The sequence below is a fragment of the Malaclemys terrapin genome, chromosome 4 (genome assembly GCF_027887155.1).
Source record: "Malaclemys terrapin pileata isolate rMalTer1 chromosome 4, rMalTer1.hap1, whole genome shotgun sequence".
In the NCBI taxonomy this organism is placed as follows: Eukaryota; Metazoa; Chordata; order Testudines; family Emydidae; genus Malaclemys; species Malaclemys terrapin.
Window position 1 is genome coordinate 6,725,542 of NC_071508.1, and position 27,981 is coordinate 6,753,522.

Here is a 27,981-nt window from a genome sequence, read left to right on the forward strand (position 1 = left end):
GGCTTCAGGGTGTGGGGTACAGGGGGGAGTGAGTGGGTGGGTAGGGGGCACACGACCCAGGCTCTTAGAGCCTCTCCCATCTAGCAACTCCTCGCTCAGGGGCTCTTACTCCTGTACGTTTGGGGGGTGGGGAAACTGAGACCCTGAGCAGGGGAGGGGACTCTGCTTAAGGAACTGGGATGGGGGACACACATGACCCCTCCCTCCTGCTGTCCCAGTGCTACACATCACATTGAGTCTGTAACTGCCTTGGGATCATTCCCAGTGCCGGTGAGAACTGTGGGTAACACTGCCCACCCACTGCTCAGGGGGGAAGAGCAGCTGGACATTCACTCCAGTTAGCCCCCCCGGCTCCAGGGAGAGGAGCCAATGACAGAGCCAGGGTTGGTGCCCAGTCCTGCTGTTCCAGTACTGCCCCTCCCTGCTCTGGTGTGTGAGAAATAGGCTTAGGTATGATGGGGGAACTCTGCCAAACACTGAGCCAGGCAATGGTCTGTCCCTGCCCCCTTTTGGCCGCGGATCTGTCTTGTGCTGCTACTATCTCCTGCCCTGGCAGGGGGCTGCTTGCCCTGCCTTCTGCCCTGAGCACCATGGAGCTAGAGCAGGGCCCTGTCTCGTTGAGCTGGACTCAGGAGCCGAGGGGGGCAGCTCCCCATAGACCCACTGCACTTGGGTGAGTGGTGGCCAGGAATATACTCCCCCTGGATGGCTCTCGCTGCCCAGCAGAGATGAGATCTAGTCCCCTTTGGCAGTGTCTGTCTTGGCTCGTGAGTGGCCCCCAGGAGCCAGGGGTGTCAAGGTGTACTGCAGAGGTTGAGTACCAACCTCAGGGCAGACTGTTAAGAGGCAGGGTGCAAACCCCAAACTGCCTGGGAGTTCTGGATTTAGATTTCACCTATCAAGTGTGAACCTCTCGGGCATTATAACAGCCTAGTCAGGGAGTCTCAGACATCCCCTTGGCTAAGCGGCTCTATCTTGCCACCTAGGTGAGGTTGCCTGGGTGACAGATGGTCCCTTACATCAAAGATCACAACAATATTCAGGTTTCTTCCAGTCTGAAAGGATCAGTCACTTACCCCAGGGCAACTGCACCTTAGATCTCACACCAAAGACAATGCGTGTAGCCAGCCCTACTGAAAAAACTGTCTAAAGATTTATTAACCAGGCAAAGGAAATAGTGAAAGGAGGTAAACATACACCCGAAGGAGTTACAGCCTTAAGTTTCAAAAGGTAATAGAAGCTTCTATAATAAGCAAGCTCTCTATGTCCATTAGGGCTAACCTAGGCTTTCTGGGGATCTTTCACTTATGCTTGGTAGCTTTGCCCTTCAGAATCCAAGCAGCATGAAACACAATTTTTATTCCTTCCTCCCGCCCTGCTTCCAGTTGCAAATTCAGCTGCAGTCTCTCTTTCATGGAGGGTGGGGGAAAGCAATTCACAAAGCCTTTTGTCTTCTGATGTTCCACAATGATTCATGTCCTGGCTCTGGGCCTTCTTTGGTTGGGCCGGAGATAACACCTGTGGCAAAGTAGAACCTTGCAGTTGGTAATGCTTCTTGCCTGTCCAGTGATTTCCAGTTACAGAGCCAACACTTAAATATTACAACATGGGATACAGGTATAAGTGAGATTACAGGATGCAGCAATCTACAAGTACTTTATACTGCCTAACTAAACACTTTTGTAACTCTAATACCTATTTTAACAGTACAATACACAGGTGAGCCAGAGTGGCTCCCTAGGCCCCGTGGCTCTGTATTTGTCAGGGTTTAGCTGAGGCCTAGGGGCCTTGGCATGAGGTGGCACCTGGTCTGCTAGCATCACAGGTAAGGTCAGCCAGGTCAAAGCATAACCAGTCAGATTTGGGCAAATGAAATAAAAGCAAAATGCATTCTATGCTGATCTTAACACTTTCAGTGTCCTTAAAAACTTAGATGCTTCTCACCACAGGCTGGCTTTTCAGCCAGGCTCTCCCCTTTGATCAGTGTTTCAGTCGCTTGGTGTGTCTGTAGATGTAGGTGGAAGAGAGAGAGCATGGCAAAATGTCTCTCCCTTTTATCATGCCCTTTCTTTCCTCTTGGCTTTGTCCCCCCCTTCAGAGTCAGGTGAGCATTACCTCATCGCTGTCCCAAACTGCCCAAAGGAAGGGGGGTGATTCTCTTGAGGGTCTAACAGATTCTTTTATTGCTGCCTCAGGGTACGTCTACACTACGAAATTAGGTCGAATTTATAGAAGTTGGTTTTATAGAAATCGGTTTTATACAGTCGATTGTGTGTGTCCACACATAAAATGCTCTAAGTGCATTAAGTCGGCGGACCGCGTCCACAGTACTGAGGCTAGCGTCGGCTTCCGGAGCGTTGCACTGTGGGTAGCTATCCCACAGTTCCTGCAGTCTCTGCCGCCCATTGGAATTCTGGGTTGAGATCCCAATGCCTGATGATGCAAAAACAGTGTCGCGGGGGGGTTCTGGGTACGTGCCGTCAGGCCCCTCCCCCTCCATCACAGCAACGGCAGATAATCGATTCGCGCCTTTTTACCTGGGTTACCTGTGCAGACAACATACCACGCAAGCATGGAGCCCGCTCAGCTCACTGTCACCATATGTCCTCTGGGTGCTGGCAGACGTGGGGCTGCATTGCTACACAGCAGCAGCTAATTGCCTTTTGGCAGTAGATGGTGTATTACGATTGATATCCGTCATCGTCATATTCCTCAGTGAGTTCGATCAGAGGCACCTGGGCAGACATGTTTTGTCTCCTGGAGACTTAGTCCTGCCGGCAGTCCTATTGAACCGTCTTGACGATGATGGCTAGCAGTCGTAGTACATCATTTTCTGCCAAGCACCCAGAAGATGCCGATGGCTATCAGTTGTGCTGCTCTGTCTGCTGCCAGCTTAAGATGTAAAAAATAGATGGACCAGATTTGTTCTATATTCATTTGCTTCCCCCTCCCTCCGTGAAATCAACGGCCTGCTAAACCCAGGGTTTTGAGTTCAATCTTTGGGGGGGGCCATTCTGTGTGACAATTTGTGTTTCTCCCTGATGCACAGTCACCTTTGTTGATTTTAATTTCCTGTACCTGTACGCCATGTTGTCACTCGCCCCTCCCTCCCTCCATCAGACAATAGTTTCACGCCTTTTTTCAGCCCAGACGTCATATACTGGGATCATGGAGCCCGCTCAGATAACCACGGCAATTATGAGCACTATGAACACCACTCACATTGTCCTGGAGTATATGCAGAGCCAGAACATGCCAAAGCAAAACCAGGCGAGGAGGCGATTGCAGCGTGGTGATGAGGAAATTGACATAGACATAGACCTCTCACAAAGTACAGGCCCCAGCAATGTGCAAATCACGGTGTTACTGGGGGAGGTTCCTGGCGTGGAATGCCGATTCCGGGCCCAGGAAACAAGCACAGACTGGTGGGACTGCATTGTGTTGCAGGTGTGGGACGATTCCCAGTGGCTGCGAAACTTTCGCATGCATAAGGGCACTTTCATGGAACTTTGTGACTTGCTTTCCCCTGCCCTGAAGCGCCAGAATACCAGGATGAGAGCAGCCCTCACAGTTGAGAAGCGAGTGGCAATAGCCCTGTAGAAGCTTGCAATGCCGGACAACTACCGGTCAGTCAGGAATCAATTTGGAGTGGGCAAATCTACTGTGGGGGCTGCTGTGATCCAAGTAGCCAATGGAATCAAAGACCTGCTGATATCAAGGGTAGTGACTCTGGGAAATGTGCAGGTCATAGTGGATGGCTTTGCTGCAATGGGATTCCCAAACTGTGGTGGGGCCATAGACGGAACCCATATCCCTATCTTGTCACTGGAGCACCAAGCCACCGAGTACATAAACCACAAGGGGTACTTTTCAATGCTGCTGCAAGCCCTGGTGGACCACAAGGGACGTTTCACTAACATCAACGTGGGATGGCCGGGAAAGGTACATGATGCTTGCGTCTTCAGGCACTCTGGTATGTTTCAAAAGCTGGAGGAAGGGACTTTCTTCCCGGACCAGAAAATAACCGTTGGGGATGTTGAAATGCCTATTGTTATCCTTGGGGACCCAGTCTATCCCTTAATGCCATGGCTCATGAAGCCGTACACAGGCAGCCTGGACAGGAGTCAGGACCTGTTCAACTATAGGCTGAGCAAGTGCCGAATGGTCGTGGAATGTGCATTTGTACGTTTAAAAGCGCGCTGGCGCAGTTTACTGACTCGGATAGACCTCAGCGAAGCCAATATTCCAATTGTTATTGCTGCTTGCTGTGCGCTCCACAATATCTGTGAGGGTAAGGGGGAGACATTTATGGCAGGGTGGGAGGTTGAGGCATATCGCCTGGCCGCTGATTACGCGCAGCCAGACACCAGGGCGGTTAGAAGAGTACAGCAGGGCGCGGTGCTCATCAGAGAAGCTTTGAAAACTAGTTTTGTGACTGGCCAGGCTACGGTGTGAAACTTCTGTTTGCTTCTCCTTGATGAACCCTCCCACCCACCCACTCCAGTTCACTCTACTTCCCTGTAAGCTAACCACCCTCCCCTTCCCCCTTTGAGCACCGCTTGCAGAGGCAATAAAGTCATTGTTACTTCACATTCATGCATTCTTCATTAATTCATCACACAACTAGGGGGATAACTGCCAAGGTAGCCCGGGAGGGGTGGGGGAGGAGGGAAGGACAAGGACACACTGCAGTTTAAAACTTTAAAACTTTAACTCTTATTGAATGCCAGCCTTCTGATGCTTGGGCAATCATCTGGGGTGGAGTGGCTGGGTGGCCGGAGGCCCCCCCACCATGTTCTTGGGCGTCTGGGTGAGGAGGCTATGGAACTTGGGGAGGAGGGCTGTTGGTTACACAGGGGCTGTAGCGGCAGTCTCTGCTCCTGTTGCCTTTCCTGCAGCTCAACCATACGCTGGAGCATTTCAGTATGATGCTCCAGCAGCCAGAGCATCGACTCTAGCCTTCTGTCAGCAAGCTGATGCCACCTATCCTCTTCAGCCCGCCACCTCTCCTCTCGTTCATATTGTGCTTTTTTGCACTCTGACATTGACTGCCTCCAAGCATTCTGCTGTGCTCTGTCAGCATGGGAGGACATCTGGAGCTCCGAGAACATATCATCCCGAGTCCGCCGTTTTCTCCTTCTAATCTTCACTAACCTCTGCGAAGGAGAAACATTTGCAGCTGGTGGAGGAGAAGGGAGAGGTGGTTAAAAAAGACACATTTTAGAGAACAATGACTACACTCTTTCACGTTAAATTTTGCTGTTCACATTACACAGCACATGTGCTTTTGTTACAAGGTTGCATTTTTACTCTTATATTGAGGGCCTGCCGGTTTGGTGTGAGAGATCACTCACGCATTGCCAGGCAACAGAATTCGGCTTGCAGGCAGCCATGGTAAGCCACACCCACAACCACTTCAGATTTGGGGACAACTTATACCTTCAAGTCAGTGGCACTGCTATGGGAACCCGCATGGCTCCACCGTATGCCAACATTTTTATGGCTGACTTAGAACAACGCTTCCTCAGCTCTCGTCCCCTAGTGCCCCTCCTCTACTTGCGCTACATTGATGACATCTTCATCATATGGACCCATGGAAAGGAGGCCCTTGAAGAATTCCACCTGGACTTTAACAATTTCCACCCCACCATCAACCTCAGCCTGGACCAGTCCACACAAGAGATCCACTTCCTGGACACTACAATGCAAATAAGTGATGGTCACATAAACACCACCCTATACCGAAAACCTACTGACCGCTATACGTACCTACATGCCTCCAGCTTCCATCCAAGACACATCACACGATCCATTGTCTACAGCCAAGCCCTAAGATACAACCGAATTTGCTCCAACCCCTCAGACAGAGACAAACACCTACAAGAGCTTTATCAAACATTCGTAAAACTACAATACCCACCTGGGGAAGGGAGGAAACAGATTGACAGAGCAAGACGGGTACCCAGAAATCACCTACTACAGGACAGGCCCAACAAGGACAATAACAGAACACCACTGGCCATCACATACAGCCCCCAACTAAAACCTCTCCAGCGCATTATCCACGATCTACAACCTATCCTGGAAAATGATCCCTCACTCTCACAGACCTTGGGAGGCAGGCCAGTCCTCGCTTACAGACAACCCCCCAACCTGAAGCAAATAGTCACCAGCAACTACACACTACACCACAGAAACACCAACCCAGGAACCAATCCCTGTAGCAAACCTCATTGCCTACTCTGTCCCCATATCTACTCTGGTGACACCATCAGAGAACCCAACCACATCAGCCACACCATCAAGGGCTCATTCACCTGCACATCCACTAATGTTATATATGCCATCATGTGCCAGCAATGCCCTTCTGCCATGTACATTGGCCAAACTGGACAGTCCCTCCGCAAAAGAATAAATGGACACAAATCGGACATCAGGAATGGTAACATACATAAGCCAGTAAGTGAACGCTTCAGTCTCCCTGGTCATTCTATTACAGATTTAAAAGTCACTATCATTGAACAAAAAAACTTCAGAAACAGACTTCAAAGAGAAACAGCAGAACTAAAATTCATTTGCAAATTTAACACCATTAATCCGGGCTTGAATAGGGACTGGGAGTGGCTGGCTCATTACAGAAGCAGCTTTTCCTCTCCTGGAATTGACACCTCCTCATCTATTATTGGGAGTGGACTACATCCACCCTGATTGAATTGGCCCTGTCAACACTGGTTCTCCACTTGCGAAGTAACTCCCTGCTCTCCATGTGTCAGTATATAATGCCTACATCTGTAACTTTCACTCTATGCATCTGAAGAAGTGAGGTTTTTACCCACGGAAGCTTATGCCCAAATAAATCTATTAGTCTTTAAGGTGCCACCAGACTCCTTGTTGTTATGGTAAGCCACAGTCTTTTGGCTTTTTTGGCTTTTTTAACCTTCATAACGTAGGAATGGTTTCAAACAGCAGCGCCCTCATTTCCCATACCAAGGACCTGTTGGGTTGGCCATTTAAAATGGGTTTGCAATGTAAAAGGAGGGGCTGCGGTTTCCGGGTTAACATGCAGCACAAACCCAACTACCCCCCCCCCCCCCCCCCACACACACACCCAATTCTCTGGGATGATCACTTCACCCCTCCCACCTACTGCGTGGCTAACAGCAGGGAACATTTCTGTTCAGCCGAGCAGGAACGGGCACCTCTGAATGTCCCCTTAATAAAATCACCCCATTTCAATCAGGTGACCATGAGTGATATCACTCTCCTGAGGATAACAAAGAGAGATAAGGAATGGATGTTGTCTGCATGCCAGCAAACACCGGGACCATACACTGCCATGCTTTGTTATGCAATGATTCCAGACTACGTGCTACTGGCCTGGCATGGTAAAGAGTCCTACCATGGCGGACAGGATAAGGCAGCCCTTTTGCAAAGACTTTGGGAGTACATGAAGGAGAGCTTTCTGGAGATGTCCCTGGAGGATTTCTGCTCCATCCCCATACACGTTAACAGACTTTTCCAGGAGCTGTACTGGCTGCGATTGTCAGGGCAAATTAATCATTAATCATTAAACACGCTTGCTTTTAAACCATGTGTAATGTTTACAAAGGTACACTCACCAGAGGTCCCCTGTGTGCCCTCAGGGTCTGGGAGCATCCCTTGGGTGAGTTCGGGGGTTACTGGTTCCAGGTCCAGGGTGATAAACATATCCTGGCTGTTGGGGAAACCGGTTTCTCCGCTTCCTTGCTGTGAGCTATTTTCATTGTCTCCATCATCATCATCTTCTGCGTACCCCGAACCCGCTTCCCTGTTGCATGATTCTCCATTGATGGAGTCAAAGCACACGGTTGGGGTAGTGGTGGCTGCACCCCCCTAGCATGGCATGCAGCTCTGCGTAGAAGCGGCATGTTTGCGGCTCTGCCCCAGACCTTCCGTTTGCCTCTCTGGCTCTGTGATAGGCTTGCCTTAGCTCCTTAATTTTCATGCGGCACTGCTGTGCGTCCCTGTTATGGCGACTGTCCTTCATGGCCTTTGAGACCTTTTCTAATATTTTGCCCTTTCATTTACTGTTACGGAATTCAGCTAGCACTGATTCATCTCCCCATATGGCGAGCAGATCCCGTACCTCCCGTTCGGTCCATGCTGGAGCTCTTTTGCGATCCTGGGACTCCATCATGGTTACCTGTGCTGATGAGCTCTGCGTGGTCACCTGTGCTCTCCACGCTGGGCAAACAGGAAATGAAATTCAAAAGTTCGCGGGGCTTTTCCTGTCTACCTGGTCAGTGCATCTGAGTTGAGAGCGCAGTCCAGAGCGGTCACTGTGGGATAGCTCCCGGAGGCCAATAACGTCGAATTCCGTCCACACTACGCCAAATCCGACCCGCAAAGGCCGATTTTAGCGCTAATCCCCTCGTCGGAGGTGGAGTAAAGAAACCGGTTTAAAGGGCCCTTTAAGTCGAAAAAAAGGGCTTTGTCGTGTGGATGTGTCCAGGCTTAATTCGATTTAACGCTGCTAAAGTCGACCTAAACTCGTAGTGTAGACCAGGCCTAAGCCAGTGTCCTTTGTTCCTGTGAGGCTGGGCTGGGTTTGTCCCATCCATGCCCTGATGAGGTGTGAACTGCCCCTCTGTTCTTGGAGAGTTTTTGCCTGGGCTTGCTTTAAGCCATGAGGATACATTTTTAGCCTCATAACTATATACATGAAATTACAACCGTTAACGTTACTATAACATCACTGTAACAACCACGCTCAGTGCATCATGAGCCTCCCGAAGACACCCAACATGACACACTTTGCACTGGCTACCACTCAATCATTTTATAAAGATGAACATGGGGGTGTCAGGCGTTCCCCCGAGGTACAGAGTGGCACACCTGGGCCACGACCAAACCCTGCAGCTGCCCCAGGACCCTCATCATGCGGAGGTGCTGGGACTCTTGTCTCAAATGCAGTGTCCCGGTAGTCCTAAGTTGGCTGGAGGGGAACGGGGTACTGGAGCAGCGCAGATGCTGTAGCCTCCTTGAGTGGGCTCTGAACCTTCTGCTGGCCCCTATCCCTGTGGGGCAGCAGTCCCTGTACTCCAGGCAGCTGCTCCGACCGCCAGCAGGGAGCGTGCATTAATACAGCAACCTTTTCCAAGCACGGCTTCCCTGGTGCTTTCCCTCACTGCGGGGAGTCCTGCCATCCTCCTGGGAGTGTAGCAGGCCCTGTGGGGAGCTCTGTCCCCCGACCATGGCTTGGCCCCCACGGGAGAGGCTGTTGAGTCTGCTCCAGGGGTCTCCAAGCCCAGGCAGTAAAGGCTACTGTGGTTAGACCCTGGAGTCCAGCTTCGATCCCTGCCCAGGAATGTGGTGGAGCAGGTGTGTGTGGTGGGGTTTCAGCAGCTGCGGTTTGTGCTATGGAAAGTGGGGGAGGGAGCTTGGTGCCATGTGAGGCTCTATCTGCCCTCGAGAACAGTCTGAAAAGCCAGCTCCCCCCTTCTCCCCCCCCAATTCCCCAGCAGAGTCCAGATCCCATGAGCCCAACATCCCCACCAAGCTCCTCCTCTCCTTTGCTGGGAGGCCCCTCCATGCTCTCTAATGACCCCTTGGGCGGGAGCTCAGATCCAGCTTGTTTCCTGTCCAGAGGCAGGGCTGTAAAGCTAAAGTGTTTCCCCTCTCTGGGTGCTGTCCGGCCAATCACTGTGCCTGCCCAAGGCCCTCTCCCCCGAGGGACCCCAGCTCCTCTAGGGCCCCCCGGCACAGAATTAGGGGATGGGGCTGCAGTAGCAGGGCGTGGCGGGTCCTGTGCTTACAACACAGGGTGGGGCCTAGGGCTGTGGCAGTGCTATCTGCACCAAGAGAGAAGGGGCTTCTGGCCAAGCTGAGCAGTGGGTAGAGATGTCCAGGAAGCCACCTCAACAGGACCGGGTGCTGGAATCTCCGTCTGCATGGGCACTGCCCTGCATGTGACTGGCGCGATGGCTCAGGGTGGGGTGTTTTCTCTGGCCTGCCAGGAGAAATGGGGCAAGGGGATGGATGCCAGGGCCTCACAGACAGGCTGGGGACACAGGAGATGGGTAGTGGCACATTTCTTGAGGGGAAGGTCAGCTGGGGCCACCCTGCAGATAGAAAAAGCCCCGGAAATACGCAGTGGAGCAAGCAGATGAGGCAGGGAAGACAGGGACTGAGTCAGGCAGGGCATGGAAGCCGCGATGCAGGCCCTTCGGCTAGGATCATGGGATCTGGCGTCTGCCGCTGGGGATACTGACTAAGTGCCTTGGGGAAATCAGCCGTCAGCGGTCATGTTGAAGCAGCTATTTCCATACATGGAAACACCATCACATGGATCCAGCTGGAGTCAGAGGCAGCAGAGACACCAACATTCCTGGGGCAGGAATCTCCTCATGCGGGGCGGTGGGGGTGGTCACACGAACCTCAGGGCACGGACCCTGCTGGGACTGGGTGTCCTGGGACTAGTGCCCAGGGCCTGGAACCTGCTTAGAGGGGGTGAGAGAGAGCTGGGAGTGTGAATCCAAGCTGAGCCGTGGGCAGCGACACCGCAACAGGGCCTGGTGCCCTGCTATTACATCTGGGCTCTCTGTCTGCACGGGCGCTGCCCCGCATGTAACTGGTGCGATGGCTCAGGGGACCGGTGCAGGGGCCTTGGTGTGGGTGGGGGTGTCCAGTTGCACAAGGGCTAGTGCTCTTGGCTGTGTATGTTGCCACACCGGGGTCAGCAGTGATTGAGAGGGGAGAGCGCCCCCTATAGAGCCCCCGCATCCCGCTCCACAACATGGGGTGCAGGGTGTATGTTTTGGCCTGGAAGGCTGGTATCAGGTGCAAAGGGATCAGTGCTGGGAGTGGGGATTCAGCTATGGGGCCAGGGGTTTCTGGGTGGGATGATTCGGCTGCAGGGGAGGGGGAGTTGCATGGTGGTTCTGATGGGACATGGGAGTGGTCCAGGTTCAGAGGTGTGGGAGGGTTCGATGTGGAGGGATCCAGGTGTGGGACAGGCAGGTTCAGCCCGGCAGGATCCAAGTGCGGGGTGAGAAGGTTCTGTGTGGGACAATCTGGGTGCGGGCAGATCAGTGGGGGATCTGGTTTCAGGCAGAATGGGACAGATGAGTGTGTGTGTGTCCAGGTGAAAGTGTTTGGGGCTCAGCAGGGGTTCCACGTGTGGGGGGGATGGGGCTTGGAATGGGGCATCTTGGTGCAGGGGGCTCATTGGGTGGGTGCAGGCACTGAGGGAGTGGGGGTCTGAGTGCGGGGGGCAAGGGCTTGGTGGGGTGGTCCAGGTGCAGCTGGTTGGGGCTCAGTGGGATGGGGTTCAGCGGGGTGGCCCAGGTGCAGGGGGCTCAGCGGATGATCTGGGTGCGAGGGGGTCCAGATGCAGGGGGATGGGCCTTGGCTGGCAGGGTCTGGGTGGGGGTCCTGTGGGGGCATCTGGGTGCGGGAGGGTTGACGCTCATTGTGTGTGGGATGGAGGCTCAGCGGGGTGTGTGTGTGTGTCCAGAGGAGGGGGGAGGAGGTCCAGGTGCAGGAGGGGTGAGGGTCGGAGGGGGGGGGTCTGGATGGAGGGGAGTGGGGCTAGGCGCGGAGGCTGGTCTGGATGGATGGGGGGGTGGTCCGGGGGGGCAGGGTCGGAGGGGGGGGTCCGGATGGAGGGGAGTGGGGCTAGGCGCGGAGGCTGCTCTGGATGGATGGATGGATGTGGGGGAGGTCCGGGGGGGCAGGGTCGGAGGGGGGGTCCGGATGGAGGGGAGTGGGGCTAGGCGCGGAGGCTGGTCTGGATGGATGGGGGGAGGTCCGGGGGGGGAGGGTCGGAGGGGGGGGTCCGGATGGAGGGGAGTGGGGCTAGGCGCGGAGGCTGGTCTGGATGGATGGGAGGAGGTCCGGGGGGGCAGGGTCGGAGGGGGGGGGTCCGGATGGAGGGGGGGTGGGGCTAGGCGCGGAGGCTGGTCTGGATGGATGGGGGGAGGTCCAGGTGCAGGGGGGTGAGGGTCTGCGGGGTGGAGCTAGGCGGGGGGGTCCGGATGGAGGAGGTCCAGATGCGGGGGGGGGGGCAGCTCCCCGCACAGTGCCCCCCCCCTTGGCTGGGGCGCGATGGGGCAGGAAGCGAGGGAGGGGTGTGGAGCTCGCTGCAGCTGGCAGTGGGGGAGTTCCCGGGGGTGGGTCTGACCCGGCCCGGGAGCAGCCCGCCCAGGGGAAGAGGAAGTCCCGGACTCCCGTCTCCCCACAACCCAGCCGGGACCAGCAGCCGGAGCCCAGCGCAGGTAGGAGCCGCGGCCGGGGCGCCCCCAGCCCTGCGCCTCTGCCGGCGGCGGCGGGACCCGGGCGGGTTCGGGGCCGGGGGCCGGGTCCCACCCCGCGGGCGGAGGGTGTGATGAGCAGCCTGGCAGGGCCTGGCTCCACGTGCTGCTGCCGCCACTTCCGGCTCGTCCGGGCTCGGGGGGGTCGCTGGTCCCTCCTCTGAGCCCCCCTGGAGCGGAGTGACCCACTGCTCCCCCTTCCCGAAGCTGTGGGGCTGGGGCACATCTGGGCTTCTGCACATCCCAGGCAGGGGGTCCCCCCCCGTGCCCGTGGGGCGGGCTGGGCATTGGGGTAACGGAGCTTGGCTCAGGTGGGGAGATCGCCCCCCCCCATCTCTAAAACTGAGGGGCTGGGAGTCAGGCCCCCTCCCTGGGCCTCCACCTGAGCTGCCCTGGGTCAGAGACTCTGGAACAATTTGTATAGTGGGGGGGCTGAGAGCCACTGAACCACACTGTAACCCACTGTAATCAGAGCTGTGATGCCCCCTCTCCTCCGGGGGCGGCTGGGGCCCCTTGAGCTTGGGGGCACTGGGAACAACACAACGAGAACCCAAGTCAAGTCTTTGCGGTGGGGCGTGTGTCCCGCTCTGGACCTGAGCGCGGCACAGGGCTGCAGCACCATGGGGCCTGCCTCCGCCCCGTCCCTGTCACGTCCGCGCACCCCACGGGGGTTAGTACATTCATCTGTGTGTGCCTGCCCCACTGCGGCAGGGCAGGGCTGTGACCCTGGTGATAGAGGGGCGCTGAGGCTCAGTGACTATGGGCTTATCTACATGGGGATGCTGATGGCTGGCGCTATTGCAGAATAGTGGCCCCCACCCCCAGGGCGCTCTGTTCTGGAGCAAACGTCACTCGATTCTGGGTCATCGTTGCGTTTCCAAAGCAGAGCGACTGCGGGGAGCCATTCCCAATAGCTATTGCTGTCAGTTTCCTGTGTTAGAGCAGGGACTGGAACCCATGGTCCGGGTGAGCATGCTACCCACTGGGGGCGGCCTTCCGCCCCTGCTTCCTTGCTAGGTGGGTCTGTGTCCTTGCTCCATACTGCCCCGTTACGGTGAGTGCAGTGCTACGCAGGGTATGGTTGGGGTACTGCCTCCCTGTGCAGTCAATAGGCAGGGCATGTTCCAGACAGGGGCTGGCCTGTGGGTGCGGTTGAAATGGGGTGATACGAGGCTTGTGCCCAGGATAACTGGCTCCCGTGTGCTCCGACCATGCCACGGGAGTCGCAGGGAACGTCTCCGCTGTCACGGATCAACAGCATCGGTGCTACGCCCCCAGTTTTGGAACAGTCTCTAGGAGGAACCCTTCAGTTTGTCCAGCCCCCAAGGGGTCTCAATCTTACTGCCTGGGGTAGGCCTCACTGCCTCCTTCCGGCGAACCTCTGGGGCTCCAGCACTCGTGTTTCACAGCATGAGCTTTGCCTGGCGAGTCCAGCTGAACTGGACGCCTGGGAGAGACTAGGCCACTCTTCAGGGACTAATGCACCTCAGCCAGTGTTTGCAGTGACACACGCAGGGTTGGCAAACCAGGCAGGTTTATTAGTCACCTGTTACGCAGCATGGGGTGGCCGTAGGTCAGCAGAAAAAAATGAAGGTTAAAGCATCAACCGTTCTGGTCAGCCAGAGCCCCGCCACGCTGGAACGAAGCCTGGACACATGCACAGCTAGGTCGATGCAAGGCGGCCTACTTCAACCTAACTTTGTAGCATAGACCAGGTCTCTTAGCCTGTCCTGAGAGCAAACAGTCCTTCCCCGGCCCCCGGGTAACAATATGAAATAGGGGGGAAACTGAGGCACGCATGGGCTTCATTCAAAATATTACAGAGAATTCCCACTTTGTCACCGACCCTGCAGATGGAGGGGAGATTCCTCGCTCGGGTAGAGGTTCCTGCACTGGTGTGTACAGCTGCTCATGAATTACATCTCCAGCGGCAGTGTAGACAGGCCCCCAGAGAGCTCCATTTATGGGCCGCTCTAATTGTATCCTGGGGGCTAGTGCCAGGTTCTGTGGGTCCCCGAATCCAGCTGTGCCCGGTTCCAGAAGGGATGGACGTTGGCTTGGACACGCTAACATCTCCCATGTACAATGTTACCCCTGGGCTAGCAGTGCATGCTGGGAGCGTGGGCTGCTCCATGGGGTACTGGTCCTCTTGTCAGCCTTGGGCCAGTGTCATTGGGAGGTGATGGAAGGAGCCAGCTTGGAGGGAACAGTCGGTGGCGCTGCCTACCTGTCTGTGAGGCTGGGGGAACTGGCTGCAGCGCTGGTGCCCCATGGAGGCAGAAGGAGAGAGGAGAGGGCCTCCCTGCGTGGGAGTGGCGCGGGCTAGCCCAGGGGCCGAGTCCCGCATGGGGGAACCGGCAGGGAGAGCCAGCCTGAACGCCTCTGGCTGGGCCCCCAAGACTGGTGGCAGCTTCAGAAACACGGGCCTTTCTGCCCCAGCGCAGCCATGTCCCCTGGACTGGGGATCCCACTGGAGTCCTGTTTGCAGCAGTCAGTAGCGGGTGATGCCTCAAGGTGGGCTGGGGGTGGTTCAGCGCCAGGGTGGCTGCTTGACCCCGGTGCGGCCAGGACCCTGTGCAGGGACTGGGACTCCCTCCCCGAGGCCGCTTGTGTTTCCCTGCTTTCAGCTGGAGTGTTGGCATGGCCCTATTGCAGTGAGCTGGGGCCAGCCTGAGGTCTGGATCCCCTCCTCCCCCTGCCCTAAGAGCTGCTGCAGGGCCCCGGCTGCCCTCCAGTTGCAAAGGGACGTGGAGGGTGCTCCGGATCTCTTAGGGCTCCCATTTGATCCTCTGCTCCCGAAATCGCTTGCCTGGCGGCAAGGGCATCATGTGCCCTTCCCCACCCCTCGTTGGGCCATGGGCGTCTGGCTAGGTCAGCCCCAAAGGTGAGCGGCACGGCCAGCCCTGACTCACGCACGGCTAAAGCTGAGCTGGTCTGGGGCGGAGGGGGATGGTGCTCCTGGAAACTATTTTGCAACCTCCGAGGTTAAAAAAGTCCAGGGTGACTCAGCCGAGCTGCTGCTGGGTGTCTCGTGGGCAGAGCTGCGGATCCTTGTTCCCTGCCTGGGTCCCTTACGCCGCGTGGCCCCCCGCAGCTGCAAGGCCGTCCCTGAGGTGAGCGGCGGGCCGGTAGGGCTGCCGAGGTGCCGGCTGGATAGATGGCTGAAGCTCGGTGTGACTGTCTGGGTGCCGGGCCGGGTTGTCGGGGAGCTGGAGTCTGAGCCACAATTGCCTCCCCCCAGCTGGAGCGGGGGCTCCCGGCCGTGCCCACTCCTTCTCCAGAGCTGCTGGGAGGGCCGTGGCCGTGCCACCTGTCTCTGCCGGCTCCAGCTCCTGCCCCCGGCACAGACCGCTTCCTCTCCTCCCTGCCAGGCGAGGAGTCCGTGCTTCCCTGCTACAGCGTGGCTTCTGGTGCCCCTCGCACCAGTCCCCCTCCCCATGGGTGCAGGGGTCTCGAGCCGAGGGGAGCGGGGGGGGGCTGGGTCTCTGTGCCCCTTGCCCTCGCCGCCAGGTGACTGACTCTCCCCTTCCCCCGGCAGCGCCATGGGCTCCATGTTCCGCAGCGAGGAGGTCTGCCTGGCCCAGCTCTTCCTGCAGTCGGCCTCGGCCTACGCCTGCGTCAGCGAGCTGGGCGAGAGGGGGCTCGTGGAGTTCAGAGACGTATGTGCAGGGCAGGACATGGTGCCCCCCTGTGGGGAGCAGAGGGGCGGGGTCATTGGCTGGGGTGGGGGGAAGTGGCCGTGGGGGGGTGCTTGGGATGTCTCATCTGCTATAGGGGAAGAGTCGGGGTCCCGGAGCAGGGGAGGAAGGGGGCATGGGGAAGCCAGGGTGTCTGGTGCCAATGGGGGGCAGTGGGAGTTAGGGTTCATCACTGGGGCGCTGTTGGGGGGGGGTAGGGGAAGTCGGGGTCCCTGACTGGGGAGGTGTCCAGGTGGCTGGTCCCAATAGGGGCAGGAGTTGAGCTCCCTGACCGAAGGGCTGGGACTGTTGGGGTGGCTGGTCCCACCCTAGCTGCCCGGAGTCGGGGCCCCGTGCAGGGTGTGCTGCAGCTGGGCTCTGATGTGCTGTCTCGGCTCCCCCAGCTCAACCCCAATGTCAACGCCTTCCAGCGGCGCTTCGTGGGTGAGGTGCGGCGTTGTGAGGACATGGAGAAAACCTTCAGTGAGTGCCAAGCCACCCCGGGGGAAGGGGCTCCTTCTGGGGGACAGGGAGACTTGGGGGAATGTCTAGGACATTGGGGACACCGTGGGGTGAAGGGAAGGGAGGGGAGGCTCTGGGGTGGTGGAGAGTCTGTGTAGGGAGGGAAGGGTGTCTCCTCTCTAGGCAGGTGGGAACCCTGCAGGGAGGAGGTCTCTCTGGGGTGCCAGGGGCTGCACGTGGGGATGGGAGCCTGGAGTGGTGGGATGGAGGGGGTCTGGGGTGGCAGAGGCCCAGTGGTGTGGGGTTAAGTTAGTAAGTCCAAAGCAGACTGTGAAGAGTTACAAAGGGATCTCACAAAACTGGGTGACTGGGCAACAAAATGGCAGATGAAATTTGATGTTGATAAATGCAAAGTAATACACAGTGGAAAACAGAATCCCAACTATACACATACAATGATGGGGTCTAAATTAGCTGTTGCCACACAAGAACGAAATCTTGTTATCATGGTGGATAGTTCTCTGAAAACATCCACTCCATGTGCAGCGGCAGTCAGAAAAGCAAACAGAATGTTGGGAATCATTAAGAAAGGGATAGATAATAAGACAGAAAAGATTATATTTGCCTCTATATAAATCCACGGTACGCCCACATCTTGAATACTGCGTGCAGATGTGGTCGCCCCATCTCAAAAAAGATATATTGGAATTGGAAAAGGTTCCGAAAAGGGCAACAAAAATGATTAGGGGTATGGAACGGCTTCCGTATGTGGAGAGATTAATAAAATTGGGACTTTTCATCTTGGAAAAGAGACAAGTAAGGGGGGATATGACAGAGGTCTATAACATCATGAATTGTGTGGAGAAAGTAAATAAGGAAGTGTTATTTACTACTTCACATCTCATAAGGGTCACCCAATGAAATTAACAGGCAGAAGGTTTAAAACAAACAAAAGGAAGTATTTCTTCACCCAACGCACAGTCAACCTGTGGAACTCGCTGCCGGGGGATATTGTGAAGGCCAAAAATATAACTGGATTAAAAAAAAAACTAGATAAGTTCATGGAGGATAGGCCCATCAATGGCTATTAGCCCCAATGGTCAGGGATACAACCCCGTGCTCTGGGTGTCCCAAAGGCTGTGACTGCAGAAACTAGGGAGAGGGGGGTCTCCAGCTGGGTACCCGATGGGGGCAGGCTATGCACGGGCAGTGTTGATGGGCGCTGTGTCCCTGCTGCGCAGCGTTTCTGCACCAGGAGCTGCGGAAGGCAGGGCTGGCACTGGGGCCCTGCCCTGAAAGCCCCCCGGCCCCTCTGCCCCGTGATGCCCTGCACATCCAGGAGCAGTCCGAGCAGCTGGCCCAGGAGCTGCGCGAAGTGAGCCGCAACCGGGAGTCGCTGGGCGGACGCCTGCGGGAGATGCAGGAGTACGCGCAAGTCCTGCGCGAGGGGCAGCGCTTCACCGGCCAGCTGGTGAGTCCTTGTGCGGGGCCAGAGCAGTGGCCTTGGGGTTGAGGAGGGGGCTGGAGGGAGCAGAGGAGGGGCAGAGTAGAGAGGCCTGGGGGGCAGGGAGGGGATCGTTGGAGTATGGGGTCCCGGGGTTGGGGGGCTGGGAGGGTGTGATGGGGTCCCTGGGGCGTAACCTGGACTGGGGAGGCCGCTGAGCCCTGTTCCACCAACCTGGGTTGCCTCTCACACTGTGATGCCGATATCGTGCTACAAACCTTGCATAGACACTGCACTTACACAGCCATCCACAGACAGAGACATGCCCAGCTGAGTTACATGAATAGGGGTTGGGGGGTGGGATAGCTCAGTGGTTTGAGCATTGGCCTGGTAAACCCAGGGTTGTGAGTTCAGTCCTTGAGGGGGCCACTTAGGGATCTGGGGCAAAAATCAGTAGTTGGTCCTGCTAGTGAAGGCAGGGGGCTGGACTTGATGACCTTTCAAGGTCCCTTCCAGTTCTAGGAGATAGGATATCTCCATTAATTTATTTATTTAATTTATGAATGAATCTCCCAGCCACTCATGATCTCCCACCCCAATCCCCCCAGCTCCAGCCCTACATCCCAGGACCGTAATGTCTTACACTGGTCAAGGCCCCCTGGGGCAGTGCAAGTTCATTAAGTAGTTCGTCACTCCCTCTATGTGGAGCGGACACACACTAGCCTTTGCAACCTGAGCTGAGATCTCCCAAGCAGAACACACTGTTTTAGGTAAAATATAAAACAGATTTATTAACTCCAGAAAGATCAATTTTAAGTGAATATAAGTAGCCGGCACAGAGATCAAAGTTGGTTACTTGAGAAATAAAAATAAAATAAATTTGCAATCTAAGTTCTGCAAACTAAACAGGATTTGAATCAAGCAGTGTCTCACCCTGACTGATGGCACAATCAGGTTACAGATCCTCAATGCCCAGGCTGGGACTCTTCCAGCCTGGGATCACCCTCCCCAGTTCAAAGTCTTTGTCCTCCAGACGTTTCCCCTCCCAACTCAGGTCAACACCTGGAAGAAAGAGGCCAAGTGATGATGCCACTGTCTCTCTTACAGCTTCTTCCAGCTCGCTGGAAAGATCTTTGCTGTGACATGGGGATCAGGCAGTCCCCATTGCATACATGCTCTTTCCGAGAAGTCTCTGGGATGGCTGTTGGGAGAGTGGATTCCCTTTAATGGGTCATCAGCACATCTGGCTGGTCCTTTGTTGCAATTGAAAGGTTGGCTGGGGGCATCTCCCAACCTCACAACTATTTCAGGAACACATGTAGCAATGCTTCATAACGTCACATACAACGAGAGCACAGACAGTCAAATGGGATTAATGTTCAACAGATCAAGATTTTTAAAATAATACCTCACAAGACATACTATGTACAAAACTTATCATAATTATATGACAGTAGAGAATATGGTCGTTCCAGGGTTCTACTTTGAGGTATAGAGGGGCAGAATGGAAGGGAATCTGGGGGGCAGAGAGGGGATGGGTGGGGGTGTCCTAGAGGTTGGGGGGCAGGGAGGGGTGGAGCGGGTCACCCCCAGGGCTGGGCACTGGTGTGTGTGGGCCAATGGTGGATTCCTGGGGGAGAACGGAGAGATTGCCAGGTAAGGAGGGGGGCACCGTGGCGCCGGTTGCCTGGGGAAGGAGGGAGCCCCGTTGGGCTGGGCAGCTCCTCTGACGGTCTCTCTCCCGTGTGGCAGGCATCACTGGGCTCCCCTGCCCGGCCCCGTGCCCTCTCGGACCAGGAGCCCCTGCTCAACCCGTCCATGGCACCGCGACTCGATGTCAAAGTCAAGTGAGTCGGTTCCAGAGCGGGTGGGATGAGTTCCAGATGGGGCAGCAGCCGTGAGGCAGGCCCCCCGCGGGACGCTGAGCAGCAGCTGTGGGGCAGGCCCCATCTGGGACAACGTGGGGATTAGGGGAAGAGCGGGGCTGTGCCTGGGACATGGCGGGTTCTGTGGTAGTGCCACGGATGCTGTGGTGCCCTTGGGCGCTGTGGGGCTGTTCTGCCCTGGGATGCCAGCGCCCCCCCCCGGGTCTCTCTTCTCTCCCCTCCCCCAGCTTTGTGGCGGGCGTGATCCACCCTTGGCGGGTGACCTCCTTTGAGCGGCTGCTGTGGCGCGCCTGCCGCGGGTACCTCATCGCCAACTTTGTGGAGATGGCGGAGCCCATGGAGGACCCAGCCACGGTGAGTGCGGGGTGGGAAGGGGGGTTGGAGCAGGTCTGGGTGTCTGTGAGGGGGGCAGGCCTGGAGGGGACGTGGGTGGATCTGAGTGGGGTGGGGCTGGGGGGGTTTCTCTGGAGCCTGGGAGCATGGGTGGGGGTGGTTTGTAGGCACCCCTGTGCTGTGCTGAGGCTCATGGGTAATGTGCTCCCCCTGCAGGGTGAGAACATCACCTGGGTTATCTTCCTCATTTCCTACTGGGGGGAGCAGATCGGACAGAAAATCCGCAAAATCTCGGACTGGTGAGTGCTGCCCCCCACCCGTCCCATCTCCTCGCCGTCTATCTGTCTGCCTGTCCACCCCCCTAGCAATTCCTGCCCCAAGCTCCGGCGCTCCATACGCCTGCTGCTGTCGTGTGAGGGGTCCAGGTGCCACACTGAAGCCGCTCTTGTTCCTGTCTGGGGAGCTAGAAGTCCAGGGGGGTGTCTTGGGGGCAGCCCCTCCCCTGCCACCTGGTGTGGCTGTTCCCTGGGGGGAATGGGAGCAGAGCGCCAGGGCCCCCTCCAGCCGGCTGGCCCGACTCCTCATGCCCATAGGAGGCGCAGGATTGATGGCAGTCGTTTGTGCCTCCTCCCCCCCCCACCCCGCCCCACAGGCTGTTCGGTTTCTCCCACACACAACTCAGCCCCCGTCTCTGCCAACATGCCCCCCGCTCACCTGTGCGTGTCTCTCCCAGCTTCCACTGCCACGTGTACCCCTACGCCGACTCGGAGGCCGACCGGCTGGAGGTGCTGAATGGGCTGCTCACCCAGATCAACGACCTCACCACGGTGAGATGGGGGGGCCCCGAGGACACTCCCCGGTCAACGACCTCACCGCAGTGAGATGGGGGAGCTGCGGCGGGGGGAGGGGGCGAGGACACTCCCCGCTCAACGACCTCCAGGGTTAGGGTCCCAGGCTGTAAGGGAGATGGGCAGCAGTGGAGGTCCCTACCAGGGTGGAGAGGAAATATTGGGCTGGGGGGCCCCAGCTGTGTTGGAATATTGGCGGGGTTGGTGTCTGCCCCTGTGAACCTCCCTCCCCCCGGCAGGTGCTGGGGGAGACGGAGCAGTACCTGTCCCAGGTGCTGCAGAAGGTGGTGCTGACGCTGCCGGCCTGGCGCGTGAAGGTGCAGAAGATGAAGGCCATCTACCTCATCCTCAACCAGTGCAGCTTCAACGTCATTGAGAAGTGCCTCATCGCCGAGGTGTGGTGCCCCGTGCGTGACCTGCCACAGGTGCAGGAGGCCTTGCGCCACGGATCGGTACGTGCCTCCGCCTGCCCCCCCCCCACGCCATGGATTGGTACATGTCCCCCCCCCCACGGATCGGTACATGCCTCCGCCTGCCCCCCCCCACGCCATGGATTGGTACATGCCCCCCCCCCACGGATCGGTACATGCCTCCGCCTGCCCCCCCCCACGCCACGGATTGGTACATGTCCCCCCCCCCCATGGATCGGTACATGCCTCCGCCTGCCCCCCCCCACGCCACGGATTGGTACATGTCCCCCCCCCCCACGGATCAGTACATGTCTCTGCCCCACCCCCCCACGCCACAGATTGGTACGTTCCCCCCCACCTCCCCACCGATTGGTACGTGCCTCTGCCCATCCCCATCTCCCCACATCATGGATTGGTACATGCCCCCCTCCCCCCCCACGGATTGGTACGTGCCTCTGCCCGCCCCCCCACGCCACTTATTGGTACATGTCTCTCCCCCCCGCCCACGGATTGGTACGTGCCTCCACCTGTCCCCCCTCCCCCCCCATGCCACGGATCGATACATGTCCCCCTGCACGGATCAGTACATGCCTCCCCCCCCTCCTCCCCCTGTGCCAGTCCATGTTCTCCCCCCTCCACGGATCGGTAGGTGTTTCCCCTTCTGGGTAGGTGTGCCCCAGCCGCTCCCCACCCACTCCTACAATGCCGCACTTCTCTCCATGCCCTGGCCTGCCCTGCTCCCCAGGTGGCAGTGAGGGGGGGTGGATTGGTGTTGCCTCGAGGCTCCCTGGTCCCAGGCCCGCCTTCCCTTGCAGCACAAGAGTGGCTCGGGGGTGGAGTCGTTCGTGCACCGGATCCCCAGTTCTGAGAGCCCTCCCACCCTCATCCGCACCAACAAGTTCACCACCGGCTTCCAGAGCATCGTCGACGCCTATGGGGTCGCCAGTTACCAGGAGGTGAACCCGGGTAAGGGACCTCCGGGGCCACCCCGCCCCACCACCCTCGGGTTGGATCAGAGCCAGCGCCCTCTACAGGGGAAAAGCCTCATGGCCCATTCCCCACCCTCTGAGCCATCCAGTGCCCCGCCCTGGGGCCAGATTGCAGTCAGCGCCCCCCAGAGGGAAAAGATCCCGTGTCTCATTCTCAGCCCCCCTGAGCCAGCCAGTCCTCGCCCTGGGGCCAGATCAGAGCTCGTGCCCCCCAAGAGGGGAAAGACCTTGTGTCTGGGCTGTGGCAGGGTGGTCTGGGTCTGTGTGGGAGTGAGGGGCCCATGTGGGATGAGAGGGCTTCTCTCTGACATCTCCCTGCCCCCACAGCGCCCTACACCATCATCACCTTCCCCTTCCTGTTTGCTGTCATGTTCGGGGACGTGGGCCATGGGCTGCTGATGTTCCTTTTTGCCCTCTGGATGGTGCTGGCAGAGAACAGCCCCCGCATGAGGGAAGCGCGCAACGAGGTGAGCGAGGGCGGGGGAACTGCTAGGGTGGGGGGATGGGGGAGGGCTGGGCTGTTATGGAGCTGTGCCTCCATCTGTCTGTCTGTCTGTCCCCAGATCTGGCAGACGTTCTTTGAGGGGCGCTACCTGATTCTGCTCATGGGGGCCTTCTCCGTCTACACCGGCTTCATCTACAATGAGTGCTTCAGCAAGGCCACCGCCATCTTCCCCTCCGCCTGGAGTGTGGCCACCATGGTCCACCACTACAACTGGAGGTGGGCACTGCCCCCCCGCGGGACCCCCGCCTGATACCCTGCTCCCCCTGTGGGACCCCTACCTGGTATCCTGGTCCCACCCGCAAGATCCCGGCTTGCTTCCCTGCTGGTACCTTGCACCCCCTGCGGGACCCCCACCTGGTACCCCGCTCCCCCCCGCGGGATCCCGGCCTGCTCCCCTGCCTGGTACCTTGCTCCCCCTGCAGAACCCCACCCACTACCACCCCATGGGCTCTCCACCTGGTACCCTGCCCCCATCTGCTATCCCCCACGGGGTCCCTCTTCTCACACACCAGCCTGCTCCCCTGCCCCTATACCTGTTACCCACCTGTGGGATCCCCCTCCCTTCTGTCCCATTCCTGGCTCCCCACCTTCACGTGCCCCCTCCCAGCCACCTGCTCTGCGTGCTCCCCTGTGTCAGCACTGCCTCCCCACGTACTGCCCCGTCTGTGCCCCCCACTCTGCCCAGCCCCTCCCCCCAGCACTGACACCCCCCTGTCCCCACAGCTCCGACTACTTAGCCAGCCACGCCTTCATCACCCTGGACCCCAACGTCACTGGAGTCTTCAAGGGGCCCTACCCCTTTGGGATCGACCCGGTGAGTAGGGAGGGATGGGGGGATGTGCTGGCCAACTGCCTCTCCCCCCCCCCCACACACACCTCTGCTCTGCTCCCCCCCACTGGGAGCTGTGTGCCCACCTTGGCTGAGACGCCTCCTCTCACCTGGCTGCAGGTCTGGAGCCTGGCCAACAACCACCTGAACTTCCTGAACTCCTTCAAGATGAAGATGTCGGTGATTCTGGGCATTATCCACATGAGCTTCGGGGTGCTGCTCGGCGTCTTCAACCACCTGTGAGTCGCCGCTTCCTGGGGGGCTGCCGATGCCCCCCCGCGCTGCCCACCTGTGCCCCCTCGCTTCGGCCCGGCAGGAGGAGAGGGCTACAGAGCCTGGCGCATCCCCCACTCTGGCCCCACCCTTTCCTTGTGCCCGGGGATCTGCATCTGCGGGAAATCCTGGCCCTGGTGCGGGGAGGATATTGGCCAAGGATTGGCACCTGAGCCTGCCGACAGCCCCTCAGTGGGACGGAGACCCCTCGCCCTCAAGCCTTCCCTGCTCTGGAGCATGGCCCCAGCCCCTCGGGCAGTCAGTGGCTCTGCTCTGAGCTCTGAGCTGACCTGGCACCAGTGCCATGTGTCTCTCTGTGCAGGAGCAGCTCCCTGGGGCTGGCATCAGGGCCGGTGCCCAGTGCAGATGGGGCTTGTTCCAGCCCCTTGGGGCTTTGTGAGGTGTGAGCTGGCCGTGCTGCCAGGCTGGGGAGGAAGCCTGCTGGGGCTGCTCTGGGGCTCCTGTTGCCAGGAAGGGATGTGCCCCCAACTCTGCTGCGCTCCGTGACTCCCCTGCCCAGTCCCCCAGGGAACACCCTGAACCCCTGGCAGGATTGCTGCTCTCAGTTCCAGCCAGGGCAGCAGCGCAGGGCCCCAGGCCACCTTGCAAGGGTCGCTGCTCCCTCCATGGGGGCGGGCAGCCCGGCTATGCAGGGCCCGGGCCGACTCCCCTCTCGCTGGCACACAGGCACTTCAGGCAGCGGTACCAGGTGGCACTGGTCTTCCTACCCGAGGCGATCTTCCTGCTGGCGCTCTTCGGCTACCTCGTCTTCATGATCTTCTACAAGTGGCTCACGTTCAGTGCTGTCAACTCCCTGCTGGCACCCAGCATCCTCATCCACTTCATCGACATGTTCCTGTTCACCGAGAACCCCGACAACTACCCGCTGTATCCGGGACAGGTAACCCCGACAACATTTGCTGTGCCCGGGATTGGTAACCCGCACAGGTAACCCTGACAACCCCTCTACTGGAACGGGTCACCCCGACAACCGCCCGCTGTGCCGGCCAAGTGACTCTGGACAAAGCATGAGAGCTACAGAGCTTTGCACAGAAACCGTCCTGCCGGAGGCCCCGGGTCCGATCTCCCCCGGACGGGCCCTGGGGCTGGGCAGCCCCTCCACAGCCAGGGCCCCCTGCCCATGCTGGTGTCGGCCCCCAGCACAGAGCAGCAGCCTCTGTAAAAGTCCCTCTGTTTGACCCACGTGATTCGAGGGGGGAGCGCAGCTCGGTGCGGAGAGTGGGATGTGCTTGGGGCCGGGCGGAGCCAAGGGCCTGGATTGCTTTGTGCCAGCTTCTCTGCCAGAGGCATCGCACTGGGTGCCGAGAATGGCTGCGCTAGTCCCCTAGGGGAGCCCCTGGAACAACATGGGGTTCACTGCCTGATGCGGCCAAATCCCCTGCCTGTCACAGGGCCCATCCATCCCCCTCTGCCAGCACAGCTCACACCAACAGGCCCCTCCGGCCTGGTATCCCCCCCTGCACTAGCCTGCTAATCTCCCGCTTTGCACCATGCCCATGCTGGATCGGACCGATGGCCCCTCTAACCTGGTACCCACCCCCCCATGTTGGCTCAGCCCGTGTCGGGGTTGGGGATGCTGCTCTCATGACCCTCCCCCCTCTCCCCACTGCAGGTGACGGTGCAGAACGTCCTGGTCGTCCTGGCTCTGGCCTCTGTGCCTGTCCTGCTCCTGGGCACGCCCGTGTACCTGTGGTGCCAGCACCGCCGCAGGGGGCACCCTCGTCTCGGGGTAAGGGGCTGGGCGGGGCCCTGGAGGCCCCTGGAGGGTTGGGGTGCCGGCAGGGTTGTGGGGCTCTGTGGGACTTCTCCTAAAGGAGCTGCAGGTGCCGTGGGGAGGGACGGGAGCTGTGATCTGTGGGGTGTGTCCCCCACCCCTCATGTCTGATGTGTGGCTCTGGGCTCTACACAGCTGGGCCCACCTGGGGACGCCGGGGAGCGCCAGCTGCTGCTGAGCTCGCAGGAGCCGGGGAACTCGGTGAACGTGATGGAGGCCGACGTGGAGCGTGGTGGGCGTGGCCCTGAGCCTGAGGTGAGATCCCTGTGGCACTGTGGTGGCTGGGGAGAGGGACGGGTTTAGCGCCACTGGGTGCCGGGACAGTGTCCTGCCAGTCCCACTCAGCATGGGGGAGCCCCACAGCGGCTCTGGCCCCGGCCACGTTCCAATCTGTGGGCCGGAAATGTCCCTGCACTGAGTGGGGGCGGGGCCATTCAGAGGGGTGGGGCTTGACAAGCTGCTGCCCATCCCCCCAGCATGGCACAGAGTGGCCCCGGAGTGGAAGGATGGGGCCCTGCGGTGGGCAGGAGACCCTGAAGCTATGAGTGGCAGGGACGGGATTAGCCCCCCTGCCCATCCCAGTCTTCTCTCGCTCAGCAGTGCCCTCACCAGCGCTCTGGGTGGGCACAGGGGGCGGGAATGGGCGCTGCTGGGTGGCTGGGCTCCCATGTAGCCTGTGATCTGTGGGCTGTCCCCCTCCAGCACTGCGAGATCCGGCCCCAGCCGACAGCCAGCTGGGTGAGCTCCAGATGGTCTGTGTCTGTCCAGGCCCACGGCCAGGGGCAGAGAGAGCTTGTGGATGGGCCTGGGGTCAGCTCAGTGTGCCAAAGCTGGAGGAGAGTGGCTGGGCATGGCGCCCCGCTCCCCCCGCCCGGTGCTGCCCTACGCCCTGTGGCCGGGCATGGCGCCCCGCTCCCCCTGCCTGATGCTGCCCTATGCCCCGCGGCCAGGCATGGTGCCATAGTGGGTGCTGCCATTCACCCCGTCCCACTGCCTTGGTGTCTCCCGCAGTTTGAATTCTCTGAAGTCTTCATGCACCAGGCCATCCACACCATTGAGTACTGCCTGGGCTGCATCTCCAACACGGCCTCCTACCTGCGCCTGTGGGCGCTCAGCCTGGCCCATGCACGTGAGTCGGGAGTGGGGCGGGGTGTGTATCTCACAGCCTCCTACCTGCGCTGAGCCTGGTCCACACATGCTTTGTGGCCCCTCATGCAGACCCCTGGAGAGAAGGGGAGGAGGTTATGGGTGGATGTGGGAGTGGGAGGGAGGCCTGCCGGTGAGGGGCAGGGCGGGGTGGGTGCGGGAAGGGAGGCGTGGGGGTGGGAGGGAGGCCTGTGAGGGGTGGGTGCAGGGGAGGGAGGTGTGGGGGCAGGGGAGGGACCCTGTGGGGGCAGGGCGGAGTGGGTGGTGAGGCGGGGTGGGAGGTGTGGGGGCAGGGGGGCATGCCGAGCTCTGACCCCCCCATTCCCGCTGCAGAGCTGTCGGAGGTGCTGTGGACCATGGTGATGCGGAACGGCTTCCTGCTGCACATCTACGCGGGTGGGGTGCTGCTGGTGCCCGTCTTTGCCTTCTTTGCCATGCTGACGGTGGCCATCCTGCTGGTGATGGAGGGGCTGTCGGCTTTCCTGCACGCCCTGCGCCTGCACTGGTGAGCCCCCCCGCCCCGTACTCGCAGCGGGGGGAGGGGGGAGCTGCTTTGGACTCTGGGGTGTGGGGAACGGGCGGGTCTGGGGTGGGGCAGCCCCTGGGATGGGGGAGGCCCTGGGTGAGTTTTGGGGGGTGATGTCTGCGCTGACCCCCCTCCTGTGTTGTTTGCAGGGTGGAATTCCAGAACAAGTTCTACGTGGGCGCCGGGTACAAGCTGAGCCCCTTTGCCTTCCCCCCCGACAGCTGGGAGTAGGGCCAGCTCGGCACCAGGTGCCCCCCGCCACCCTCACCTCAAGGGGATGGTGCCCCCTCCCGCCCTGTCCTGGGGCAGGGGGCTTCCTTTGGGTTTGCACCTTCTACCCTGGCTGCTGCCCCCCGCCCCCCTAAGCCTGGCGCTGTTTCCCTGCCCCTCCCCTTTGGTCTGGTGCTGTCAGCCACTGCCTGCCGGAGCCTGGTGCTCCCTGCCTGGGCACAGATTACATCTGTCCTGTCTTTTGTACGATTAAAGAGTGAAACTGTCCTGTCCCTGTCGGTGTGTAACGGGAACCCGCTGGGCCTCTGGTGGCGCTCACGGGGCCTGGCCAGCTGAG

General features: G+C 58.9%; 1 protein-coding gene across 1 annotated transcript; it reads left to right on the plus strand.

The window, feature by feature from the left end:
• The first annotated feature begins 15,313 nt into the window (after window positions 1-15,313).
• On the plus strand, window positions 15,314-27,911 carry TCIRG1 (T cell immune regulator 1, ATPase H+ transporting V0 subunit a3). Its single transcript, XM_054028219.1, has 20 exons — window positions 15,314-15,403; window positions 15,829-15,949; window positions 16,372-16,450; window positions 17,671-17,900; window positions 19,626-19,720; window positions 19,987-20,113; window positions 20,309-20,391; window positions 20,826-20,919; window positions 21,180-21,392; window positions 22,166-22,316; window positions 22,667-22,806; window positions 22,903-23,060; window positions 23,568-23,658; window positions 23,794-23,912; window positions 24,634-24,847; window positions 25,580-25,696; window positions 25,877-25,996; window positions 26,753-26,870; window positions 27,221-27,392; window positions 27,563-27,911. The coding sequence occupies exons 2-20, from the start codon at window positions 15,833-15,835 to the stop codon at window positions 27,642-27,644; spliced, it is 2,520 nt and encodes an 839-aa protein (XP_053884194.1). The 5' UTR covers window positions 15,314-15,403; window positions 15,829-15,832; the 3' UTR covers window positions 27,645-27,911.
• The last annotated feature ends 70 nt before the right edge of the window (window positions 27,912-27,981 follow it).

Excerpts from the sequence above, each read along its gene's own strand:
- TCIRG1 (XM_054028219.1), top strand. The coding sequence starts at position 15,833 with ATGGGCTCCATGTTCCGCAGCGAGGAGGTCTGCCTGGCCCAGCTCTTC. Across the intron at positions 23,659-23,793 it reads ACCCCTTTGGGATCGACCCG|GTCTGGAGCCTGGCCAACAA; the intron begins GTGAGTAGGGAG and ends ACCTGGCTGCAG. Across the intron at positions 25,697-25,876 it reads GGGGGCACCCTCGTCTCGGG|CTGGGCCCACCTGGGGACGC; the intron begins GTAAGGGGCTGG and ends GGCTCTACACAG.